Source organism: Cucurbita pepo, chromosome LG08 (assembly GCF_002806865.2).
Source record: "Cucurbita pepo subsp. pepo cultivar mu-cu-16 chromosome LG08, ASM280686v2, whole genome shotgun sequence".
Lineage (NCBI taxonomy): Eukaryota > Viridiplantae > Streptophyta > Magnoliopsida > Cucurbitales > Cucurbitaceae > Cucurbita > Cucurbita pepo.
The window spans coordinates 8,171,025-8,194,994 of NC_036645.1; the positions used below are offsets into that span (position 1 = coordinate 8,171,025).

Genomic DNA, 23,970 nt, shown 5'->3' on the forward strand with positions numbered 1-23,970 from the left:
TTTTTTTTTTTTTTTTTTTTTTTTTTTTTTTTTTTTTTTTTTTTTTTTTTTTTTTTTGGTTCTTTGCTTTCTTACCACCTATGAATCTTACTGTTCTTAAATCTTTCCTGAAAACTTGCGAATATATAAAGTTGATTTTTCTTTGTTTTTGTTTCTGTTCATATTTTGAGGTTATTCACAGGGAATATTAATGGATTTTATCATGTTCCCTAAACCTATCTTATTTTCTTGGAAGACTTTGTTCTATACTCATGCTAAAAAGTCTCTTATTTCTTCTATTCATAGATCAAAGAACGAAAGTTGGAGCCAATAGTTTCTTCCTGCGGTAAGCACTCTTTCTACAGAATCCTGCCTTGTAGCGGATGAGGGGCTTTGGAAATTAATATTCTAGTACGAAATTGACTCCCTTGGGCATTATGCATGTCTGGCCCTGTGGCCATTGTTGATAACGTGGAAGGGGGTCTTTCTTCTGCCGAGAGAACAAAATCTCTTGATGCCATTACTAGTAAGGAGTTCACGTCTGCAATAATAAATGGTGAACCTGTTCATACCTCTGAGTCCGCTCGCTTCAGAGTTGGGGAGCTATTGCTTGTCAATGGGGAATTGTATTCTGGGTCTCTTCTTGGTAACATCCCTGAGGGCACGGGGAAATATGTGTGGTCAGATGGATGTATATATGAGGGTGAGTGGAGAAGGGGGATGAGGCATGGGAATGGAAAAATTCGATTTCCTTCTGGAGCAGTTTACGAAGGTGAATTTTCAGGTGGTTATATGCATGGTACAGGAACATACATCGGTCCTGATAATTTGGTTTATAAAGGACGATGGAAATTAAATTTGAAGCATGGTTTAGGTTATCAAGTCTATCCGAATGGAGATATTTTTGAAGGCTCTTGGATGCAGGGAACACCCGAAGGGCCCGGGAAGTATACGTGGGTTAATGGAAATGTTTATTTGGGGAACATGAAAGCAGGGGCGATGTCAGGGAAAGGAACCCTTACTTGGATAAATGGTGACTCATTTGAAGGAAACTGGTTGAGCGGTATGATGCATGGGTTTGGGGTATACATGTGGAGTGATGGAGGCTGCTATGTGGGGACGTGGACTAGGGGTCTGAAGGATGGAAAAGGGTCATTCTATCCAAAAGGAAGCCGCCTGCCAGCAGGTCAAGAAATTTACCTGAAGGCTTTGAGAAAAAAAGGATTGTTACCTGATTCACGAAAACAGAATCATGCACATATTCATCATGCTATATCAGGGGATATGGGGAATTTTAAGGTTGGTGAAAACCAGCAATCCTCTCGTGGTTCATCTGATAAGCTCTCAAAGGGTAGTCTGTTAAATCTGGAACAGTATCGCTCTAAAAATGTTTCACTTGAAAGGCGCTGGAGTCTTGAGGTATCAATTGAAAAAGTACTTGGGCACGATTCTTCATCAGGACTTTCAGACTATGAAATGGGTGGAAGTGTAGTAGATACAAAAATCCCAATTTTGGAACGCGAGTATATGCAAGGTGTACTTATTAGTGAACTTGTTATAGATAATAGTTTTTCCTCTCCATCATCAAGAAGAGCAAGACGAAAGCAGAAAAGGCTGGTCAAAGAGGTTAATAAACCAGGTGAGATGATCATTAAAGGTCATAGGAGTTACGATTTGATGCTCAGTTTACAACTCGGAATCAGGTATGCTCATTTAGCTACATTAACAAAAAAAAATTCCCATTGTGTTTCTTTTAAAAGTATCCAACATTTATTTCATTATCTACGTTTTTTGCTTGTGCCTGGGTTTTGATAATTATATTATATTAACCTCTTTCGTCGGTATGGAGGTAGTAATCACAAGTATCGTTTAGATTTAGACACACCGTCTTAAAAGTAATATTACCAGGGAATACATATTCATGAAGAAAAGGGACTAAATAAGGACGGGCTTAAATTCTAAAACCGGCCACTTATGGGATCAAGGATGATACATTCTAGTGTACTTTTCGTTCTTCAACTCAAAGTTCTTGTTTGCTTTCTAGTTTCTACTGCATTATTCATGCCCATGAAAATGCCTTAATTGTTGATTTGTTATTATCTTTCTTTATCTGTGATAGCTAAAACATGGGCATTGTCTGGTCTTCATCCCTTTAACAATTTTGAGAAGTTAATGTTGAACATGCATTAGAATGTGGTCAGATATACTGTGGGAAAAATTACACCCGTGCAAAGGCGAGAAGTCAGGAGTTCAGACTTTGGTCCTCGAGCAAGCTTTTGGATGACTTTCCCTAAAGAAGGTTCCCAGTTGACTCCACCTCATCAATCCGAAGATTTTAAATGGAAAGATTATTGCCCGATGGTCTTCAGGTTATATACTAGTCTTTACAGCATTTTATGTACACTGTTCATTTATTTATGCAGAGCCATAGCGCAAAACATTTTTCTATACATCCTCATCCATTGATCCATTCATATGCTAAGTCGTGGGATGCAGTATTTTTTCAGGAAAGATTCTTTCTTGATAGTTTTTTTCAAGAATGTTTAGTTTGCCATGTTTCAAAACAAACTTTTTAAAAAAAATCTATTTTCTTCTGTTTATGGACGGGAGTATCCAATATATTTTAGTTAGCAATTGTATGCAAATAATTTAGGAAGGATGGTCATCATTTTAGTCCTTTCTGTCAACTTATTTTTCTTACATGCTTGTTATAATGCAGTTCTTTTTCTTTGTGTGGAAGATCAAAGTTTTATTAAATTCTGTCTAGTTTTGGGATAGGGGAATGTACTTGATTAGTCCCTTAGTTTCTCTGTGCAATGACTTCCATTTACTAAGGTTGCAAGAGAGAAAAACTGCAGTTCTGAAAAGGAAGAGATGTGCAAAATAATACTGGAATGCATTCTTCATTTGCATCCTCTTGATTCTAACCCTCATAAAAATTCATTATAGGAACCTGAGGGAGATGTTTAAGATTGATGCTGCTGACTATATGATGTCCATCTGCGGAAATGATGCTCTTAGAGAGCTATCTTCACCTGGGAAGAGTGGTAGTGTCTTCTTTCTGTCCCAAGATGATCGTTTCATGATTAAAACACTCCGAAAATCAGAAGTTAAGGTGTGTTCATCTCTACTTGTTACGTCTAAGCATTCTAATTGTGATACACCCGTACATGCAACGATTAAATTTTCATATAGAAATTGTAAATTTCTCTGAGCAACGTCAAGAAACTACCACAACCTCATCACGTGCTTTTAGAAAAGGGAGAAAAGAAACTATTATGCTGAATAATCCTCATAGTTCTCTAGCTTTTTTAACAAAGTTTGCCAGATTACACTGCAGTGGACGAATTTTCCGTGAGTTTTTATTCTCCTATATGCAAATAACACACCTATGCATGTTCTGCTATAGGTGCTTCTACGGATGCTTCCAGATTATCATCATCATGTGAGGTCATATGAGAATACACTTATAACAAAATTTTTTGGTCTTCATAGAATCAAACCAGCCAGCGGTCAGAAGGTATTAAGCACCAAAACTTGGAGCTTTTGTCTTGGTCTTGGCATTCTTCGGTTCTTCCACATATGATGCATTTTAGATGTTCACAGGCTCTAAACTATTGTTAGGAAATTATAATATCGGTATATTGATTGTGATTTCTGACCTTATAGTTTCCATGTGACTTCTAATGTTGTTCTTCAAACTTGCTTTGTAATTCAAATCACTAAATAACAACTTCAACAACTAATGTTCATCAGCTAATATTTTATTTTTGTGCAGTTTCGCTTTGTAGTAATGGGAAATATGTTCTGCACAGAGTTAAGAATTCATCGGAGATTTGATTTGAAGGGTTCTTCCCTTGGACGTTCAGCAGACAAAGTTGAAATAGATGAAAACACTATACTCAAGGATTTAGATTTGAACTACTCCTTTTATTTGGAACCTAATTGGCGAGAGGCTTTATTGAAGTAAGTCGTACTTGAATAATTCTCTATTTCTTCTAAGGCTGTCCTCATCTAAGCAAACATACTAGACTAAACATTAGTATGTCATAGAATTATTTTTTCTTGTAAGCATGTCAGTTGACACACAGCAGTACCTGTATTGAATTAATGCTAGCCTCTACCCAACTATTGCTGAACGGGCGTTTTTCAACATGGAAGGACACACACACGTATATATGTTAATACACGTCCTATTCTTACATCACATGTTCTCTTCAATACAGGCAGATTGAGATTGACAGTAAATTCCTAGAAGTGCAGAATATCATGGACTATAGCCTTTTGTTGGGTGTGCATTATCGTGCCCCACAGCAGCCGCAATCCCATTTATCCTACAACCGGAGCATGAGGGCTGATGGATTGGGAATTCTTGCGGAGGATGGTTAGTATCTAATGAGAACATATTTATCTTTTAATAGTTCTAGTTATCGTCTATAATCGGTCAGACTTCAAATTGTAAACAGGATATAATTCATAACAGAATAGACTAAATGGCTTATACGGTTAAATTTACACGGGTTGGAGAAATCACAAACTGAAGATTCCTTATTTTAAAGTGATGCCAGCAGTCGGTATTCTAAGATTCAAAATCAAGTGGTTATGAATGTGAAGCTCCACATTCTAGAATTTTATTATTCTGTTTGCCTATATAATGCTTGGTAAGCAAGTTTGTTGATGGACTGAGATAATTTGCAAAGTTTGACAAATACTTTTCATTTTCATATGAAATTATGAATATTAAAGGAATTCTTATTATACTATTCTTATCTCCACTAGTTGTGGCTTTTGATATGCCATGACTCAACTTGAACATGAGTTTGATATTGACGGAAGGCTCGTATGTTAATTCAATTACAGTAACTTGCCGATTATCCAGCCTAAGATCATTTTTTGTTTCTCTCTTGGGAATGAGCTTAAGATTGGAAGAATCTACCTACCTCGATACTTGTGGTTATCTAGCATTCCTGTCATGCATTTTGTGCGGTGTCATACTTCAACTTCATAAACTTCTCATTATTATATTTGAGTATAATTTTGTGTATAGCCAGTGGCCCAGTTGGTTGGTCTTTTGATTGATTTGATTTGAAGTACTTAACACAATTAGCTGCTAATATTGAATGGCAGATCCTTTCGAGGACATATCAACCTACCCACAAGGTCTTGTTTTAGTACCTCGCATAGACGATGATAGTGTTGTTGTCGGCTCCCACATAAGAGGCAGCCGTTTGCGAGCATCATCTGCTGCTGGGGATGGGGAAGTGGATCTTCTGTTGCCTGGTACTGCAAGGTATTACTTTTCGTTCCCCTAACTAGTAGAATTATGGATACATCGGAAGGCCAAGACAGCCCACTTCTTTCGATTCTCTCAAAAATTCAATTTGTGTGATCATCATTTTTGCTTGACGATAGAGAGATATATCTTCAAGCACATTTTAGTGCTTGGAGACTGTTGTAAAATTATAGTTCTAAGAAGGTTCTGGTTTGTTATTAACCTTTACTCGACACTCTTCTCACTCCGTTATGCAGACTCCAAATCCAACTTGGCGTGAACATGCCAGCAAGAGCAGAGCAAATTCCAGGAAAAGAAGAAAAGCAGATGTTCCACGAGGCCTACGACGTCGTTCTATATCTGGGTATTATTGATATTCTACAAGAGTACAACATGAGCAAGAAGATCGAACGTGCATACAAATCTCTTCAATTTGATTCACTATCCATCTCTTCTGTTGATCCTACATTCTATTCCCAACGTTTTCTTCAGTTCATTATCCAGAGAGTGTTCCCTCAAAATGCTCGCGGAGGCTGAAAAATGTGGCATCTATATGCATATCCTTTCAATTCAATTCCTCCCCCGGAAGATTTCCTGCTGCAACAGATACATTTTATACAGAGATTGAAGATCGGAGAGCCTTCAGGTTGGAATTTGTGGAGGGTGGTGGCAATGATCAGGTCGTGCAAATGCTTGTACATTATTTAATTACTGTTTTCCACGTTCTAACATCAACTCTTGTAGCTTCTCTGTTTCAGAGTTCAGATTTATACTTGCATTCATGTTGAGCTTTACGACCTTGTCTCTCCCCTTATTCTTCTGTTTCTGGAGAAAGACCTGACTGAAAACGAAATAAGGGAGGGAAATTTCCCTTCAAATTCTCACTAAATTAGTGTTTTGAATATTCTTATCGAAAACTATACATGTTGTATTATTGTTCAGTGGAATATGCGAGCTTGATAGTTGATGAGAATCATTAAATTTCCAAACATATGTTAAAACCTGCATTTTTAAAATTTAATGGCCCATTAAATACTTTAAAGTTGTATCTTTCAAAAATAACGTTGCTTAAACATTTTGGCTGAAATACAAGCTTTTTCTTTAAAAAGAGCAAACGCAAAACATTTCTTTCTTCACCTTGAAAATCAAGATATTAACATTTTTTTTGACATAGAATTAACAAAATTCTTTTACCTGCCTGAAAGGATACAACAATCAAGGTATGTTTAAGATTCTACATGCCAAAATATGACGATACAACGGAAAAGTGCTTTAAACTTTCACTAGTGAGGCCAACGATTAAAGTCCACCGAACGGACAGTACCAAATTGTCTTCTCAAACCATTCTACTTAACTGATATTCTGTGGCCTAACCCATATTGGGTGGCGGTGGGGGTGGCTGACGGACACCCTGGCCTGGGAAGCCCTGTGGGGGAGGTGGCATGGGAAGTCTATTCATCTGAGTACCAGGAGTGAAATTCGCCATTGTGTTATTACCAACTGGAGGCGGTGGAGGGATGGGCGGAGCTCCACCAGGAGGCATTGGCCTAGGAGGACCATTTGCCATTACAGGAGGGGGAGGCGGCAAGGATCCAGGCATCGGAGGAGGAGGAACTCTTGGTGGTGCCCCTTGCTGTGGTGGAGGTGGGGGCGGTGGTGGAGCTTGTGGTGGTGGCGGCAGTGGCGCCGTTCCATTGGCTGCAGGCACAGTTTGTGGCTTGTTTGCCTCTAGTGGTTTGGATTTAAAATACAACTGCAACTGCATATTTTCACGTTTGCTAAAACCATGTTAGAGAAATTGGACACCAAAAACTAAATAGAACAACAGTAAACCGTGCCATTAATAACAATACCCTATAGGCAGCTGGAAAGCTAGAAGCCATTTAGGCTGTTGGTTGCAAGGTTAAATATGAGTCCTTAAACACAAGAATACATATATTATGGAAAGAGTGTCAAATTTTTAATATGAAAAGACAAAAGATCAACCATATGAAGATACGGCAACTAAATAAGCTAGTCAAGCATCTGCATGCACAAAGGGGCCCAAAGCCAAAATAATGCAAAGGGGAATCAAGATGCAATCTATTCAATCAATAATTCAAACGACCAGCAAGAGTTACAGCGAAGACGAGCTACAATAGACTGGTACAATAACTAAGTAGGTTCCAGAAGAAAAGGTATTCATTCATTGAAAAGTTATAGATCAAATCCTAAGATACAGCTGAACTGTAAGTAGTGGGCTAAGGGTGTGCATGAGTAGAAAAAGTATTCTAACAACTGAAAGAAGGAAAGGAAAAGAACCTAACCGTGAACATTTTCGAGTCTGGATCCCAGTGAGAGAAGAATTTTGGTGTGGATTTGTCAATCTCTGTGCTTGGAACCTAAAATGCATACAAGTAAAGACCCTTAGGAACTATGAGCTAAGCCATTGATCAACAGCTTTTACAAATAGCATGACTGAAATACCTTGAATGCAATTATCTCATACGGTTCAGCTGCAAATAGAAGATATTGGTATCTTTTATCGAACGGTTGCACCCGCTGAACATAATAACAAGAAAGACAGAAAAATTAGCTCTAAAAGGATATTCCAATGGTGATAGAAGTGGTAAAAGGAAATATCATGTTTTCAAAAGCATATGAATGATGAAACTTAGTTACTATTCAATTATACAAAGAACCTGCTCATAAGAGGACATAAATCGATGTCTTGGCTTTGCTAGGTCTTCAATTTCTGGGTATTCAATCTGCATGATGCAACAGTATGCAAGTAAAAGAAAGGGCAAGGCAAGTCAGACACAATACAATGGAATAAATCAAAATAATATCATCTTCAACAAATGCACAAAGGTGTTTTGTATGAACCACAAAGCCATACTTGGAAAAGCAGAGATCTCTGCTTTGTCTCAGAATCAAATTGCTTCGTTACTCGATAACCAGGCCTCCCAATTTTAACTGAAAGCAAGCCAGAAAAGGAGATAATTAACACAAACTTCATTTTAAGTACCATAAAAGAAAAAAAAAAAAAAAGAATACATCCAACTAAGACTACAACCAACACGTCAAATTTTCAAAACCACTTTGAAACAATGGCCATTTCCAATCATGGACTCTTATTTGACGTGGTGTCGGTTGGATACATGTTTATGTTACTTGACTTAAACAGAAATCTACTCGCTCCTTCTAATGCCCTCTCAAGATATCACACTTCAGTTATAAATGAACAAACAAAATCATTATGGCATTATAGTTCTAAGTTGCAATAAATGGCGAAATCAAGCACATTATCAATCCAATTGCAAGGGGTGGAAAATACAAAAGTCATTTCATATCAACCCTCAATACTGAAAGCAAATTAAAATTAGCTTGGCAACAACCCTTCAGAAAGATTACAAACATGCAAAAATAAAATTATGGTTCACCCTCATATCCAAAATTAATGTAGATTTTTTTAAAAAGGGAAGGCATAATGCTTACCTGTTTTGCGAACAGAGACCTTCCGCTTGTGGGGTTGAGGTTGAGCAGGAGCCTCCTTGGCTTCACGGGCTGCTCTCTTCGCCAAATTAGTCTGATGGCGCTTCCCCTGCGTGTGCGCCAAGTAATTTCCCTCATTATTGTGCAGAGTCAAGCAAAGCTTACACTCATAACTACAAAAACACACCAAAAACAATACAATTCAACTCAAAATTTTCCAAAATAACCGATAAAATTAGAAGGAGAAAAATAGAAGGAGGACCTTCCAAGATGATTGCGCATAAAGTAGGGATCCTTGGCGAGATCGATGGTCTCGAGAGCAAGCCGTCGAAGACGCTCTCTCCGATCGATAGCTTCATTCTGTGCAGAGGCCGCTCCTCCACTTCCCGGCTTGGACCCCCACTCTCTATCCATCACCGTCAAACTCCGTCGTCGCTTCTTTACTGAATTTCGATTTCCGACTGAGAAAAAGCCCTCTCCTTTCTCCGGCGACCTAAGAAGCCCTCCTGTTTATGATATCGAAGGAAATGAAAACTTTGTAGGGCCTGAAGTCTGAATGACCACTCATGGGCTTAGGCCCATAATCATTTCCACATTACACCTTCAATATTAATAATAATAATAATAATAATAATACATAAATAAATAAATAAATAAACTTTTTATTTATTTATTTTTATTTTAGTTGATTCCTTTGTATTTAATAAATTTATGAAATTTAAATAAATTACCAATAAATTAAGAATAATGAAATAATAGATTTATTAACACTTTTAGAATAATAATAATAACAATAATAATAATAATAATAAAGATGAATATATGAATTTAAATAAATATTTACATTAAAAGAGTATTTTATAGGCCACGTGGCCGCCAGAATTTGTCCCTGTGGAACTCTTAGTAATAATTTTCATGTGGTCTTGTCTTGTGGTTCACGTTTTAGGATTTAAACACACGTAATCATCTATTTTTAATTTAATTATTTTTTTCTCTTTATTTCTTTTTAATACATATTTAATTAATTTTTCCTTAATATCTGCAAATCCGAAGTATATAAGTATTTGTTTTAGCCGCACAGTTGTATTTTTCTAGACAATGAGACGTCGATTATGCGACACTTGTTCTAACTCTGTCAATAAGTCAACTGTGTAAATTTGAACTTTGTAAATGATATTAGCATATGCTTGAACCTCAAGTCAAATTGGAGAGAAATAGCTTAGAAAACGTAAGCGAAGAAATACGTTAAAAATAATTTCAACGAAAATAATATTATAGGCTAAAAGAAAATAAGCAACAAAAAGGGTTTTGATAGCATATAACCTGAGTGTGAAGAATTGACAACTAATCACATCTCCGAGTAATACATTTTAGGGCATTTTAGTCTTGACTCGTGTAGACATGATTTTAGTGACCGGTCTTATATACCGTATTGACACGACAAAAATCGTAAAGATCTGTTTGACATGAAAGTAAATAAAATGATTGTGGAATGGGCATGCGGTCATGGATAAAACATGACTAGAACGTTGACATGCGGCTACAAATAAGGATAAAACATGACTAGAACGTTGACATGCGGCTACAAGTAACACGTCTTGAACAAGCGTGACCGTAACAATAGATATTTATATTACCTAAAAGAATGATCTTCCTTAATCATGACTGATTCCCACTACACCTCAATAAATTAATAGATCAAAGTTGGCTGTGCTCTGCTTTTAGCTGTCTAAAATGGTCCACCCTCACCCATCATGCTAAACATCGCATTCATAACGGAAATTAAATGATGACGTGACATGTTTATTACATAAATTTTAGTTCATTTAATATCTAAGATTAAGAGCGACAAATAGATAACGTGGTCACATCATATAGGTAAATTGTGAGATCCTATGTCCGTTGGAGAGGAAAACTAAACGTTTCTTATAAGGGTGTGGAAACCTCTCCCTAATAGACATATTTTAAAATTATGGGGCTGATGACGATACGTAACAGGCCAAAGCAAACAATATCTGTTAGCAATAGACTTCGACGGTTATACATAGTATCAGAGCAGTGAGGACGCTGGACCCCAAGAGGGATGGATTGTAAGATCTCACATCAGTTGGAGACGAGAATGAAACATTCATTTAAGGGTGTGAAAACCTCTCCCTAACAAACACGTTTTAAAACTGTGAGGCTGACGACAATGTGTAACGGGCCAAAACAGGCAATATCTGGGTAGTTACATAAATGTTGAGCCATTAGGTGACGAATTCAGTTTCCAAACCCGAATTCTATTCTCGAGACTAAATTTATAATTTAACGGATATCAAAAAAAGAAAAAGGTATAATTAATCTTTATTCCAAGGAAAAGCTTTGTTTAGAAGAAACTAGTTTGCTGGAGCAGCAATCCCAGGCAGTGGAGTTGGGACAAAACCATGGATTTCCCCAAAAACATAACATCTTAAGAAAGGTAAATAAAAAAGGGAAAGGGCAAAGAACAAATACGTTGTTGTCTCAGCTGGTGCTCGCTCGCTCGCTCACTTCCCCGTTTTCTTGGAACTTATTCTTCTCTTTTCTTGCAACAATCAAACATAATTCCAATTCTATTTTCCTTTTCTACTCTCTCTGAATTCTGTTCCATTCCTGAAGAAGAAGATCATCCAAATGGGATCTTCTTCCGGCCAGAGTAGCAACTACGATCTGTCTTTTAAGGTTTTGTTGATCGGCGATTCAGGTGTCGGCAAGAGTAGTCTTCTTCTCAGCTTTATCTCTACCAATGCTGAAAATCTTGCCCCTACTATTGGTATGTTTTTTGTTTTGCCACACCAACTAAACCCCACTTTTTCTTTTGCTTGAACTTTCTGCTCATAACCTGTTTGAGGAAATGCTTCTCTGCTCATAAATCTTGCCCTTCTCATGTTCTTATTCTTTGTTGTGTTTTTGGTTTCTGTGTTTGGATCTGTTTTGTTTTAATGACTCTTTGTTTGTTTTTAGGTGTGGATTTTAAGATCAAGCTGCTTCAGGTGGGTGGGAAGAGGTTGAAGCTGACAATCTGGGACACTGGTATCTGTTCTTTTTGGTTCAAATTCTAGGGATTTCACTTCATTTTGTATCTGAACTTTTTATGAACTAAGAACTGTTTCTGTTTTGTTCCCTTTTCAAAAGATGTGGGTAGAAGAAAGCTTGCACAAAGCCTAGGAATCTCAATAGTTTCACTGTTTTTAATATCAATTCCTTTGCTTCTCCCTTTGTATGGATTGCTTTTGATCTTGTTTAAGCCTTGGTTTCTTGCAGCTGGACAAGAGAGATTCAGAACATTGACAAGTTCCTACTATAGAGGTGCACAAGGGATCATTCTTGGTATGCTTCAAACTTTGATCTCTTTATCTTTTGAGCTAAGATTTATCTGGGTGTTCGGTGTTCGATGTTCACTTAACTCGAGTCGAAACGGAGGACAATCAGTGGGGGGAAATAAGTTTGATTGGAAGTAGAATTGTGCTACAAACCTATAACAGCAGTTACAATTGGTTTTGTTCATCAACATTTTTTTTTATTCTTCTATCAATCTGTCTGGTTTACAGTGTTGTGTTTATGATCTTGTTGTAGTGTACGATGTAACACGGAGAGAAACGTTCGATAACTTATCAGACGTATGGGCTAAAGAAGTGGAACTATACTCAACAAATAAGGAGTGTGTCAAGATGCTTATTGGTAATAAGGTTGACAGAGTAAGTTTCTTTCTTCCTTCGTCTGGTGTTCTAAAGAAACAGTCCCAAATTAAGTGTTTACACCCACCATCGTTCTCCTAAGATTTGTTGGCTAATGCTCCTTCGATGATCATTTAGGGAAAGCTTCTAAGATTTATGATAGAACTTGATGTGTGTGTTCATAGGAATCTGAAAGGGCTGTGAGCAGGGAGGAGGGGATTGCTCTAGCGAAGGAGCTTGGATCCTTTTTTCTTGAATGCAGTGCTAAAACTAGAGAGAATGTGGAGAAATGCTTTGAAGAGTTGGCATTGAAGGTATATTTCTACCAGACCAATTTCAAGTAGTAGCCCTCGAGAAACCGAACGCCTCGTTTGTTCATTCTTAAAAACGTTGTCTCTTGTGTTGCAGATAATGGAGGCTCCTAGTCTGATTGAAGAAGGATCGACTGTTGTAAAAAGAAACATTCTGAAGCAGCAAGAATTACAGCCTGCACCAACTGCAAGTTGCTGCCTCTAAAAACTCCAGTACGAAACGTCGAAACGATAGCGCACGATTCTCCTTATCGACAGTTCCTGTACATGTCTCCTACTGCTCCTCCTTGTCATTGAGTTGTTTGTTTGCCTAAATGACTGTAATTAAGAGCTGAAAGAAACAAGAAAAAAAGAAAAAAAATCAAATATAGTAACCTCCTTTGTTCCTTCCAGTTTTTCTTCCTATCTTTTGGATTGTTATGGCATTGTATTCTACCTATCTATACTAACAAAACTCGGCTTGTATCATATGGATCAAACACGTTGCTCGTACAATATCTCACGGCTGCTCTCTTCAAACAACTGCTTAAATTTCATGGTTTTCGAACTGGGAAGTTGCAGTTCTGGAACAACTCATTACAGATTTGAAAAAGATAACAAGAACCCACTTTGATTCAGGCTTTGTTTTTTGTTCTTAATAATTTTGAAAGAGAGCTTCCTTCACAATGATTTTCTGTCTTTTTGTATTATGTTCAAATGGGTTCCCAGCATAAATAGTGTTAGTGAAAGTGATTGAAATACAAAGACAAAGAGGCAAATGGGGATGAAATTACCAGAATAGCCAAGCAACAAATCCACCAAATTGAAACTGCAAGTGCTTGGACCCTTTTTGTTGGAAGGGCAATGACAGGAAACTCCTCCCCCACCCACAATTTTGCTTCATAAAGAAGTGGATGCCTGATGGTTAGCCATCTACTGTCCTCTTTATCAGTTTCACTACCAACCAGCAATTATCTAGTGGTGAGTATGGAAGGACATTATATTCTTCTAGGAGAATCATTTCATGTTTTTGGTCGAACGAAGAAATTAAAGGTTGATCAACAAGCTTCATAAATCAACCAACAATGGGTATTAAGTGAATCAATGTTGAACTTGAAGTCAATCAATGACATAATTTAATCTTCTACATTAATCAATGAATATCAATTTTTCAAATTTTCAATTATATTTTGCAGCTCTATTGTAGAATAAACATGTATGACCAGGTCAAAGAAAACTGTACCACTCCCGAGTCATTTTAAGCAGCCTGTAAGATGGAGCCTACTAATACCCCACCGCCATGTGAGCTGAGGCAGCTTCCAAACTCGTTCTGGCCTCCGTCCCTGAATCGGCTAGTTCAGTTGGGGCCTGTTAAACAGAAGCTTAACTTAGAAAATGAGTAATACCAAAGACAGAGGATAAAGTTTCAGACTGGAAAAACACATTTTTTAGTACTTAATTCAATTTTTTTAAGTACTTGAAAACTCATTTCAAACAGATCTCCCTTATCTACAGAAAATACAAACCTTCCCGTATGTATTTTCCTTGGTGGGGGATGCCACTGAAGCCAGCAGCTACCTTATAACTGCGGCATGCTCACCTCGAGTAATAAATGTTGAAAAGATCAATTCGAGAGGAATGAGATTATATGTAACCGCCCAAATCCACCACTAGCAGATATTTTCCGTTTTGGCCCGTTACGTATCGCCGTCAACCTCACGGTTTTAAAACACGTCTATTAGGGAGAGGTTTTCACACCCTTATAAGAAATGTTTTGTTCCTCTCTCCAACCGATGTGAGATCTTACAATCCACCCCATTGGAAGCCTAGCGTCCTCGCTGGCACACCGTCCGGTGTCTGGCTCTAATACTATTTGTAACAACCCAAGCCCACTACTAGTGTATATTGTCTTCTTTGGATTTTCCCTTTTGGGATTCCCCTCAAGGTTTTTAAAACACGGTGTTGGCACACCGCCCAGTGTCTAGCTCTGATACCATTTATAACAGTCCAAGCTCACCACTAGCAGATATTAACAATCCAAGCCCACCACTAGCCGATAGATATTGTCATCTTTGGACTTTCCCTTTCGAATTTTCCCTCAAGGTTCTTAAAATGCGGTGTGTCAGCGAGGACGTTGCGCCCCCAAGAAGGGTGAATTGTGAGATCTCACATCGGTTGGAGAGAGGAACGCAACATTCCTTATAAGAGTGTGGAACCCTCTCTCTAGTAGACACGTTTTAAAACCGTGAGGTTGACGACAATACGTAATGGGCCAAAGCAGACAATATTTGCTAGCGGTGGGCTTAGGCTGTTACATCATAGGAATTGATTGCTACTCCTGCATCGTGACCGTAAAACAAATGGGTACACGTATAGCAACCTCATTGAATTAAAGATACAATGCTAAAACAATATTGGTACTTGGTTTTTTCTTTTTTTCTTTTTCCATCAAATCTGTTCGCTACCATTTGTGATGTGTAAAAGGATTTCGTACACTTTTTAAGTCAATTATTCCTACTGTTGAAGAAGCCAATGTACATTTTCAAGAACAATGACTCTGGGCATCAACAAGGAGGAATAATAACCAAGTTGCAACTTGCAAGTATTTGGTTGATTGGCTTCCCACAATCTATTAACAAGCATTTGACAACACTTCGATTTCTTATCCAAAAAGATAAAACTTAGACATCGAAGATAACCAGCTACTTACAGTGTCACCTCCAGAATCAACTGATTCTAGCATCCTCTTCACGCATTCTCTGTCATTAGCACTGTTTAGAAGGAGTTGAACAATCTCTACAAAACCTAGAGTCAGTGGAGAAGAGAAAATGACTTGACAACATTTCCAACAGATAAATTTTCAAATACTTAATGCTGAATTGAAACGAGCAAATTATTTATAACAGTCTACTCACTCCCTGCACAAGCATCATGCAAAGGAATGGCACCATCTTCATCTTGAACCTCCAAATTTGCCCCTCTTTCCATCAGTAACTATAATATGATTAATTTACTTCAAAATAAGCCACAAATCATACAAAATTCAATATAAAATATGGTAAAGTTTGCACAGGGGTAGCCAACTCTATTTCATCACGGTCAACATGCATTCCTCAAGACAACCAACTTTGCGTATTAGAATGACGAAAATACATATAACGAGAAGCACACTATAAATTGAATCGAAACATTTCCTTCCAAATAACGAGGACGCATCAAATGTTCTTAAAAAGATCATTTCGACCTAATCAAGATAGTGAACAATCCAGAAAGATCAACAGAAAACTCTAGGAAGTGGAAAAGAAGAAGTTAAACCTAGAGAGGTGCGTAGGCCATTAAATTCGCCGAGCTGGACGGCATTAGCAAGGTCGCGGAGGTGAGTGGGAGTATCGAAATCGAACTCGATGACACCGTCCTCTTCAAAGAGAGCATTATCGTCCTCGTAACCGCCATCGTCATCCAAGCCGGGAACCGCCATTTATAGTTTCTTCTTCAGCTGTAAAAGTCGCCCGGCCCAGCAGGCCAGCTCCCAACTTTTGACTTCAAAGTTGGGCCTCATTGGGCCTACAATAAATGGACCAGGACCAAGCTGTCAAATCTTATTGACCCTGATGACTCTAAAATATCTCGTATCAATTCTTTGCTTATAAATTCATGATTTTTCTCCTATCAAATTCTCTGAACGAATATTATAATAAAGAACAATTAGTAATGACAATCCACCAGCGACGATGCGGCGGAGAACACAGCCACCGCCGTCCGGTGCCGGTCATCCTCAGGCGCTGGAAGGTTAAGATCCAACTCCAACAGATTCCTCTCTTTCTTAATCATTAACTCCTGCAACTGCGGCGTAGCAGCAGCACCTCTACTCGCCACCGACGCCGTAGAGGTCAACGCTCTATGTCGTCTCATATGACCACCAAGTGCCTGCCCAGAAGAAAACTCCGCTCCACAAATGGAACACTCATGAACCTTAGATTTAACAACGTCACCGGCGGCGAAACTCGCCGGTGGTCGGCCGGTGGATAACTGCAAGGAGAGGTGAAATTGAGGGTCGTGGGTTTGAAGAGAATTAGAGATTTTGGGTTTCTTATGGCTAGCTCTATGTCCACCCAAGGCTTGAAAAGAAGGAAAACAACGATCGCAAGTCTTGCACTGATAAGCAAACAGAGATTGATTGTGTTGAACCAAAACAGAGGCGCAATCCCCTGTTCTCCCCTGCGCCAAAAGAATCAAACAATTGGCCAAATCTTGATCTTCTTCTTCTTGCTCTGTAAGCCCCGCCGACGAACTGGAACAATCCGCGCTGGAAGATGAAGCAACAGAGGGAGGCCTGGTGCGTTTGGTTCGCTTTCCCTTGATGAATTGGGCTTGATTTTCATCTGGGGTTTCCGCCATTGATGCAAAGAAAGAGGTCTGATATGGAAAAGGATGAGACAGGAAGTTATATATATATAGAACAGAGGAGGCGAAGAAGAAGAAGAAGAAGAAGATGCAATGTAAGTGAGAGGAGGCTAGGAAAGGAGTGAGATTCGGTTGGCTTTGAAGCAAACCCCTCCGCCCATTACTTTTGCCCCACGACTCCTTTCTGTAGGATTAGTTTGCAAGCCTGGAACCACAGAATTTGCGCTATTCCCTTAATCCCTCATTAATATCGAGTAACTCTTTTTTAACCCTTCCTTCTTCTCTTTCTAACCAACCCATTCTAACTATAGAATTTAGCTAATCAAACACATTCTTTTAACCCTTTCTCAATCGAACCTATAGATCTTAATCATATCAACTAAACTTAGTTTATAAAAACCGAAATCAATCCAAATGACTCCACCCACTTCAACCTAAGCTCACTAGTAACCGATATTGCCATTTCTTTACATGAGTATGGAAACGGATTAAAGTGACAATATCTAGTAGGAGTGTAGTTTCTAAACACGGAGAGTTATTAGGTATTGCATATGACACCACCGCATGTTTACATGGTCCACCCAATGATTGGACAATTCTAATGTAGAGCAACGTGGGTTGGGTGATTTTTAATTTAATTTCTCTCTCCTTTTTTGCGTCAACTCCAGATCATAATTCTTTAAAAAGACACTAAATTCACCAATTAACACTACTTTAAGAAATGGGTTGTGGTTATTTTTTAAAAAAGATGCGAAAGTTTCAATCTTTTTTTAGAACAAAACTGAGAGAAAGGGAAAGAGTAGAGAGAAATAAGAGGATTATACTTGGCGTGAGGGCCTCGCGGTGGCCTGCTGCCCATGGCACGTAAGGGTGTGGCGCATCAGCATCACTAAGCAAAGCATCATCCCATTCAATTTCCAACCCTTCATTAACATCTTCTTCCCTCTAAATTTTCAAAATCGAACAAATTCTATTACATAACTTGTCGTATATGAAAATGACAGTCTAAACCCATTACTAGTAGATATTGTCCGCTTTGACCCGTTACGTATTGTCATCAGCCTTCTACCCTTACAAATAAGATATCGTTTTTCTCTCTAACTGATTTCGAACCTCGTTTATTTTTTAACGACTTTGGTGTGTACTACTACTTGTCCACCACCTTATTGTTTGTGTTCACTACAAATACATCCAAAAGCAAAATTGTGCATTGAAGAAATGATATAATATTGGGTTTAGGGGAGGTGTGAATTTGGACAAAATATTGCATTATTAAAATTCAAAGCTATGAATTTCATTTTCATTTGGGACTGTCCATATCTTGGAGTATCAATTTGATAATGATTTGTGTATTGATTGCTCAGTTGTGGATTACCTCTTCTTCTTCATTATTATTATTATTATTATTATTTTTAAATTAAACAATTATTCTCAAATTTCATTAATTAATTTAAACAATTTCCAAGATCTTTTTTGGGCTTTTCATAACTTTGTTTCTACTTTCTATTACCCTTTTTTCATAATTATTGTTTTTTTAATATATATATATATATATATATATATATTTAACCGCTTCCATCTTTGACTTTTTATACATAAAAACGTTTAACACGACCATGATAAAGGTCAAAATTCCAGTTGTTGTTCCCTTTATCCAACGAAATAAATAAAATCACCGACCTAAAACTCTGAGTTTTATTTCATTTTGACCCCTATACCTTCGTAATATTTTAATTTAGTCCTTCCGTATTTTAAAAATAACTATTTTAGAAATTGTTTCAGTATCCTAAATGGGTTCGTAGCCAATCAGATAATCATTTTTTTTTTATATTATATATTGAATTAATTTGTGTTAAAATATGGATTTTTTTAAAAAAAAATAAAAAAATACAAGCAAAGTCTAGCACTAAGTAGGTGTGACTTGTGAGTAGGTCATGAATTAAAATATGTAAATGATGTATTATTGTTGGTTTGATTAGTCTAATATTAATCCAACCTGGCTGAAACTCTAATATTATCTTAATCAATTAATTAATTAATTAAAATTGTGAAAACGACACAGTTTCGTAATGCTAACTTTAAAATTCCTATGCCCTAATTTGTACGTTAAGAACTTAAGATCATCGTGACATATTGCTTTCCATTGCATTATCATGTGTACCTAGCTACGCCTAAGACCAATATATATATTTATTTGTTTTATGATTACGTTCTACAGTTGGTCGATTGTTGAAGTTTTCAACTTGGAATATTTTATTTTCAGTGGCACTATAAATATTTACTGGTTGATTATATTAGGAGGAGACGACATTTGATTTGCTACTCGATATCCCAAAGAGTGAATGAGTCCCAGAAATGGTCTGTTTGATCATCTCTGTGTGCATAGTTCATATTTGGAGAGTAGAAACAGAATTCTAAATTGTTGCACTCTTCATGATGATTCACTTCCTGCTTCTCGTTTATCAACTGGTTCGATATCCAGTTTGATAATCGAATTTCGTATGGCGAATTTGTGATCTCGAGGTTCGACAACTCGAAATGATTGTATAAAGGAACATCCCTTTCATTTTGGTCATGCCTCAATGAGAGCTTGTCCTGTTTCCCGTGTTTTACTTTGCAGTCTGTAAAAAAAAACTAGTTAAAGCAACTGAATCTGGTTTATATAGATATCAAGAACCAACCTAGACTTTTCCATGAACCTTCTAGCTGAATGGGGAACTTTTTCCTCAAGTGGCTTCTCCAGTAGTTCTTGATCTCGTTATCAGTTCTTCCTGGAAGCCATCGTGCAATTCTCGACCATCTACAAGAACATGTATTTGGATAATGATGTTGATAGATCAATAAAGTTCCAAAATTTCCAGCACCTAGATGTTATTTTAGTTCATACTTGTTACCCCATTTCTTATGAAGTTTCATAATGATTTCTTCTTCTTTACTGTTTATGCGATCGCGTTTAAGATTGGGGCGAAGATAGTTAAGCCATCTGAATCTACAGCTCTTCCCACTTCTCTCAAGCCCTGCAATGTTCGGATACAAACATATAAACAAGTCTTGACATGAAACTTTACAAAGTCGACAATATCATACTATTATGATAGAAGAAAGTTAATAGTCATACCTGAAGCTTTGGCAATCGAGTCCCACTTTCTCTCTCCCATGCGAGTTACAAACATGGTGAGCCGCCTGTCTTCTTCTTGGAGCCAAGGTCCTCTACGCTGTACAGCTTGAAGGGCTGAATGAGTAGCCATTTCTGATCATGACTCAAAGCTCTTAAGTTGAATTTATAGAGGAAAAGTAGTGGAAAAAGTGCAGGGAAGAACATTTGTTTTGGAATGAAAAGGGAAGGTGACCAGAAAATCCAAGGTGGATCAATAGATAGACTCCAATTCCAAGACCTACCCCACCATTCACCATTTGGATCATATGAACCTGTTCTGATACCATACCAAATTTGGGCATTCAAATAAGAACAAAGTTTCATCGTCACTTTCTGCATTATCTTGAGATTGTTTAGAATATCCACAATTCAGATATTGATGTATTAAGTAAGCAGGAGATGAATATTGAAAGATGGAACGAAACCGAATCTAACAATAGTAAGATATATGATGATGAGATAATCTTACATGACGTTGTTACATATTAAGATGATATGCATGTCTCAAATGTCATGAAGCACTATGACGATGATTTTTCTAAGACGGAACTCTAGTTAATGCTATTAGGGTAAGTATAGAAACTATGCTACAAGTTTGAAGATCGAAGATCGTCAACTACAAACTTATTTGCAATTATCCCTTTATCATCAACATGGTTTGGCTCTGTGTTTCAGAAAGGAGAGTAACAAAACGGTTTATGGAGGGCAGAGGCTGTTTTTACATGAGAGAATTCAGAAAGATGGGGAAGGAGATTATTTGGAGGCAGTTGAGTTGGATAAGTAGCCACTCACGGAGCTAGCTCAAATGGCAGCAGCTTCATGCAACTCTTTATCCATTACATTACAACTGCTACGCCTACCGATCTATAAATGACTTGTTCATCAGGTTCACCGCATCATCCATAAACTGAAAGAAAAAGAACAGAGGAATGACTGATTATAACCAAATATCAGAATATATGAAGAACAATGAGCACAAAAATGCAGGTCTGGTTCCTTAACGTCTCGAGGCTACAAAATCTTCCTTTGGTATTGTATAACAGCCCAAACCCACCGCTAGCAAATATTGTCCACTTTGGATTTTCCTTGTCTGACTTCCCCTCAAAGTTTTTAAAACGCGTCTGATAGGGAGATGTTCCACACCCTTAAAAAGAATGCTTCGTTCTCCTCCCTAACCAATGTGCGATCTCACAATCCTACCGAAGGGGGTGGATGGGGGAGTCCCACATGGAGAAGAGAGCAAGTGCCAACGAGGACACTAGGTCCTGAAGGGGGGTGGATTGTGAGAACCCACATCGGTTGGAGAGGGGAACAAAACATTCTTTTTAAGAGTGTGGAAACCTCTCTCTAGCAGACGTGTTTTAAAAACTTTGAAGAGAAGCCCGAGAGAGAAAACCCAAAGAAGAAAATATCTGCTAGCGGTGGGTTTAGACCATTACATATTGGTCATGACTCACTCTTATGGTATCACTAATTCTTGAGGAGGTTTTGCCTACCCAAGGCCAGCTCCATGTTCGGGCCAGTGACGATAATGTTTTTCGAAAGTAAAATCAATCTGTATACTTCCAAGAACCTTTATGAAACACAGATATGCAGAGTTATGTGAATTTACCTTTCCAAGTAATTTAAGCTCTCTACCGACGGGCTCGAGAAACTTAAGATCGACATCAATAGGCCATACCTGTCCACATGTGGCATAATAAGACCAAAATACACAGCAAAAGCAGTTCTTATAAACTCAAAGTCACGATTTAGTTTAGCAGTGATAAAGGCAATGCTAATGGAATCCACCCTATAATTAAAGTTACTACTAATTAGAGATTACACTATAGAAACTCCTCAACTACAACAACTACCCATACCCATCCCTTGACACTGCTACCCTGTACTGTTCTTAAACCTATTTGTGAGATCTCACATCGGTTGGAGTGGGGAACGAAGCATTCCTTATGAGGGTGTGGAAACTTCTCCCGAGCAAACACGTTTTAAAAACCGTGAGGTTAATGGCGATACGTAATGGACCAAAGCGAACAAGGCTATTACAAATGGTATTAGAGACGGTCACCGAGCGGTGTGCCAGTGAGGACGCTGGACCCCCAACGGGATGGATTGTGAGATCCCACAACGGTCGGAGAGGAGAACAAAACATTCCTTATAAGGGTGGAAACCTCTCCCTAGCATATACATTTTAAAAACCATGAAGCTAACAACGATACATAATGGGCTAAAAAAAGATAATATCTACTAGCGGTGGACTTAGACTGTTACACTATTGTAAATGTACTGTACGGGAGGTCTATCATATTCTCCATCTCTCATCTCAGGGACAGCTGGGGATTACCAATCAATAACTGAGATTCTTCGGAGTTCTCGACTCAGACTTGTCGTTTACATTTTCACTGAGAAAACGAAGCATCATATTCATAACAATGCTCATTCCACCACACTACAAAACATGGCCTCCTCAACCCCTCCATCTCCTCCCACCTTCTAACATTCGAACACTAACCAACCATTAACAAAACTCAGCTTGGCTATAATGTTAAATCTGGTAAATAATGAAGCCATGATCATGTGACAGAGAAAAGACAGGTAATAGTCACTGCTAAGATTCTGATATAACATGCTTAGCACAGGATAACTTGTTGTATCAGGATAGAAGATTCTGAGTGTGTTAAGAATAATTTTTTTTCTTCATTTCGTTACACATCAAAAAAGCTTTTCTAAATTTCAAAACCACCGAAAAACATTTCGGGAAGAAACACTTAATTGGTAGTTCTTCCAAACAGCTAAAAGAAAAGGCGTTTCAATAGCCTCAAAAGTCATAGACACCATCAGGTTGCCACTAGAGTAGTTAACATGATCAATTCAGTCAAATTCAAACACAAAATTCGAGTAAGAAAAACCAAGAAATCCTCTAGAAATCAAAATCCTAGTAATCCAAACAAATTAAACAAGGGTTATAATTAACAAAAGATACCTTGAGACCAAGTAATTTGACAGGTGCAGTCTGTCCAGGCACAATACAATCCGGCCCAGCCGATTCTAAGATAGCATCCATAGCCAACCCACTTCCAATCGGATCAGGATTCTGCAAAAACAGAGAAAGATTTCCCCCAAAACCAACAAAAGAATCAAACAAAACCCAGAAAGAGAGGAAAAAAAAAAAAACAACAGAAGAACAAAGATAATGAGAGAGCTCGCCTTCATTACAGAGATAGCGTAATTGGAAAAGGGGGATTGGACAATGCGGAGAACAGGAGCATGGTGGATTTTGGGAGTGGGTTTGCCAGCAGCCCTCCATGGGGCGTCCTTTAAAACCGGTGTTCTACCGGCGGCCCCTTTCTTAGACATGATTTCCTCGCCGGAGCTGATGGGATTCTTCTAGAACTCAAAAATCTGGATAGGGCTGAGATGGGTGAAAGAAAAAAGACGCGGATAATCGAGAAGAAATGGATGGAGTGCAGAGAAGACGAAGAGGAAGGCAAAGGATTATTAGAAAGTATCAGGCGCGTTTGTGAGCCTTAAACCCCCCATGTGATGGATAGGTATATCCATAGATGCAAAGGTCGCCGCCAAAATTCATCACCAAACCCCTAGGCGGATGAAAATTAAATACCAGGAAAATAAAGGGGCAATTTGCAAATAGCCCATTTTGTTTTCAGCTTTTTCTTCTTTTCTTTTTTAATTTATTTTTAA

General features: G+C 38.0%; 6 protein-coding genes across 8 annotated transcripts in view; 2 read left to right on the forward strand and 4 right to left on the reverse strand.

Moving 5' to 3' along the window:
* The window catches only part of LOC111800283 (phosphatidylinositol 4-phosphate 5-kinase 9-like), a 7,219-nt gene extending 1,051 nt beyond the window's left edge, over window positions 1-6,168 (forward strand). The window contains exons 2-9 of the mRNA XM_023683903.1: window positions 286-1,682; window positions 2,181-2,348; window positions 2,929-3,094; window positions 3,389-3,499; window positions 3,758-3,945; window positions 4,206-4,363; window positions 5,107-5,269; window positions 5,509-6,168. Of these exons, the coding sequence (XP_023539671.1) occupies window positions 421-1,682; window positions 2,181-2,348; window positions 2,929-3,094; window positions 3,389-3,499; window positions 3,758-3,945; window positions 4,206-4,363; window positions 5,107-5,269; window positions 5,509-5,788 (2,496 nt within the window). The 5' untranslated portion in view covers window positions 286-420 and the 3' untranslated portion in view covers window positions 5,789-6,168. The remainder of the gene's footprint in view (window positions 1-285; window positions 1,683-2,180; window positions 2,349-2,928; window positions 3,095-3,388; window positions 3,500-3,757; window positions 3,946-4,205; window positions 4,364-5,106; window positions 5,270-5,508) is intronic.
* Window positions 6,169-6,402: 234 nt separating this feature from the next.
* LOC111801187 (splicing factor 3A subunit 2) lies at window positions 6,403-9,240 on the reverse strand. Its single transcript, XM_023685189.1, has 7 exons — window positions 8,988-9,240; window positions 8,729-8,898; window positions 8,130-8,206; window positions 7,933-7,998; window positions 7,718-7,792; window positions 7,558-7,632; window positions 6,403-7,010 (listed from the first exon to the last, which is right to left on the reverse strand). Exons 1-7 carry the CDS (start codon window positions 9,137-9,139, stop codon window positions 6,621-6,623), a joined length of 1,005 nt encoding a protein of 334 aa, XP_023540957.1. The 5' UTR covers window positions 9,140-9,240; the 3' UTR covers window positions 6,403-6,620.
* A 1,879-nt stretch (window positions 9,241-11,119) lies between these two features.
* Window positions 11,120-13,199, forward strand: LOC111801210 (ras-related protein RABC2a-like). Its single transcript, XM_023685232.1, has 6 exons — window positions 11,120-11,516; window positions 11,708-11,776; window positions 12,008-12,073; window positions 12,320-12,441; window positions 12,606-12,734; window positions 12,829-13,199. Exons 1-6 carry the CDS (start codon window positions 11,378-11,380, stop codon window positions 12,934-12,936), a joined length of 633 nt encoding a protein of 210 aa, XP_023541000.1. The 5' UTR covers window positions 11,120-11,377; the 3' UTR covers window positions 12,937-13,199.
* Window positions 12,979-17,310, reverse strand: LOC111801208 (zinc finger protein ZAT5-like). Of its 2 annotated transcripts, XM_023685229.1 has the most exons (5): window positions 16,026-17,310; window positions 15,626-15,704; window positions 15,421-15,515; window positions 14,237-14,310; window positions 13,754-14,078 (listed from the first exon to the last, which is right to left on the reverse strand). In XM_023685229.1, the coding sequence occupies exon 1, from the start codon at window positions 17,106-17,108 to the stop codon at window positions 16,416-16,418; it is 693 nt and encodes a 230-aa protein (XP_023540997.1). In that variant the 5' UTR covers window positions 17,109-17,310; the 3' UTR covers window positions 13,754-14,078; window positions 14,237-14,310; window positions 15,421-15,515; window positions 15,626-15,704; window positions 16,026-16,415. The 2 variants fall into 2 exon arrangements, 1 of the variants encoding a protein (XP_023540997.1); XR_002816099.1 differs by lacking the exons at window positions 15,421-15,515; window positions 15,626-15,704; window positions 16,026-17,310 and adding exons at window positions 12,979-13,062; window positions 13,505-13,667 and having other exon boundaries at window positions 13,954-14,078; window positions 14,237-14,431.
* Window positions 17,311-19,410: 2,100 nt separating this feature from the next.
* Window positions 19,411-20,693, reverse strand: LOC111801209 (transcription factor MYB27-like). Of its 2 annotated transcripts, none has more exons than XM_023685231.1 (4): window positions 20,233-20,693; window positions 20,002-20,131; window positions 19,814-19,914; window positions 19,411-19,735 (listed from the first exon to the last, which is right to left on the reverse strand). In XM_023685231.1, the coding sequence occupies exons 1-4, from the start codon at window positions 20,360-20,362 to the stop codon at window positions 19,434-19,436; spliced, it is 663 nt and encodes a 220-aa protein (XP_023540999.1). In that variant the 5' UTR covers window positions 20,363-20,693; the 3' UTR covers window positions 19,411-19,433. The 2 variants fall into 2 exon arrangements, with proteins under 2 accessions (XP_023540999.1, XP_023540998.1); XM_023685230.1 differs by having other exon boundaries at window positions 19,796-19,914.
* A 172-nt stretch (window positions 20,694-20,865) lies between these two features.
* LOC111801211 lies at window positions 20,866-23,886 on the reverse strand. Its single transcript, XM_023685233.1, has 4 exons — window positions 23,476-23,886; window positions 23,252-23,362; window positions 21,884-21,952; window positions 20,866-21,178 (listed from the first exon to the last, which is right to left on the reverse strand). The coding sequence occupies exons 1-4, from the start codon at window positions 23,623-23,625 to the stop codon at window positions 21,128-21,130; spliced, it is 381 nt and encodes a 126-aa protein (XP_023541001.1). The 5' UTR covers window positions 23,626-23,886; the 3' UTR covers window positions 20,866-21,127.
* Window positions 23,887-23,970: the final 84 nt, after the last annotated feature.

Coding starts and splice junctions, on each gene's coding strand:
- LOC111801210 (XM_023685232.1), top strand. CDS start 11,378: ATGGGATCTTCTTCCGGCCAGAGTAGCAACTACGATCTGTCTTTTAAG. Junction 12,074..12,319: donor TGCACAAGGGATCATTCTTG/GTATGCTTCAAA, acceptor ATCTTGTTGTAG/TGTACGATGTAACACGGAGA. Junction 12,735..12,828: donor TTGAAGAGTTGGCATTGAAG/GTATATTTCTAC, acceptor CTTGTGTTGCAG/ATAATGGAGGCTCCTAGTCT.
- LOC111801187 (XM_023685189.1), bottom strand. CDS start 9,139: ATGGATAGAGAGTGGGGGTCCAAGCCGGGAAGTGGAGGAGCGGCCTCT. Junction 7,999..8,129: donor AGAGATCTCTGCTTTTCCAA/GTATGGCTTTGT, acceptor TGCATCATGCAG/ATTGAATACCCAGAAATTGA. Junction 7,633..7,717: donor ATGAGATAATTGCATTCAAG/GTATTTCAGTCA, acceptor TATGCATTTTAG/GTTCCAAGCACAGAGATTGA.
- LOC111801208 (XM_023685229.1), bottom strand. CDS start 17,108: ATGGCGGAAACCCCAGATGAAAATCAAGCCCAATTCATCAAGGGAAAG.
- LOC111801209 (XM_023685230.1), bottom strand. CDS start 20,362: ATGGCTACTCATTCAGCCCTTCAAGCTGTACAGCGTAGAGGACCTTGG. Junction 19,915..20,001: donor CATAAGAAATGGGGTAACAA/GTATGAACTAAA, acceptor ATGTTCTTGTAG/ATGGTCGAGAATTGCACGAT. Junction 19,736..19,795: donor AGGTTCATGGAAAAGTCTAG/GTTGGTTCTTGA, acceptor TTTTTTTTACAG/ACTGCAAAGTAAAACACGGG.
- LOC111801211 (XM_023685233.1), bottom strand. CDS start 23,625: ATGTCTAAGAAAGGGGCCGCCGGTAGAACACCGGTTTTAAAGGACGCC. Junction 23,363..23,475: donor ACGCTATCTCTGTAATGAAG/GCGAGCTCTCTC, acceptor CTGTTTTTGCAG/AATCCTGATCCGATTGGAAG. Junction 21,953..23,251: donor TCAAATTACTTGGTCTCAAG/GTATCTTTTGTT, acceptor ACATGTGGACAG/GTATGGCCTATTGATGTCGA.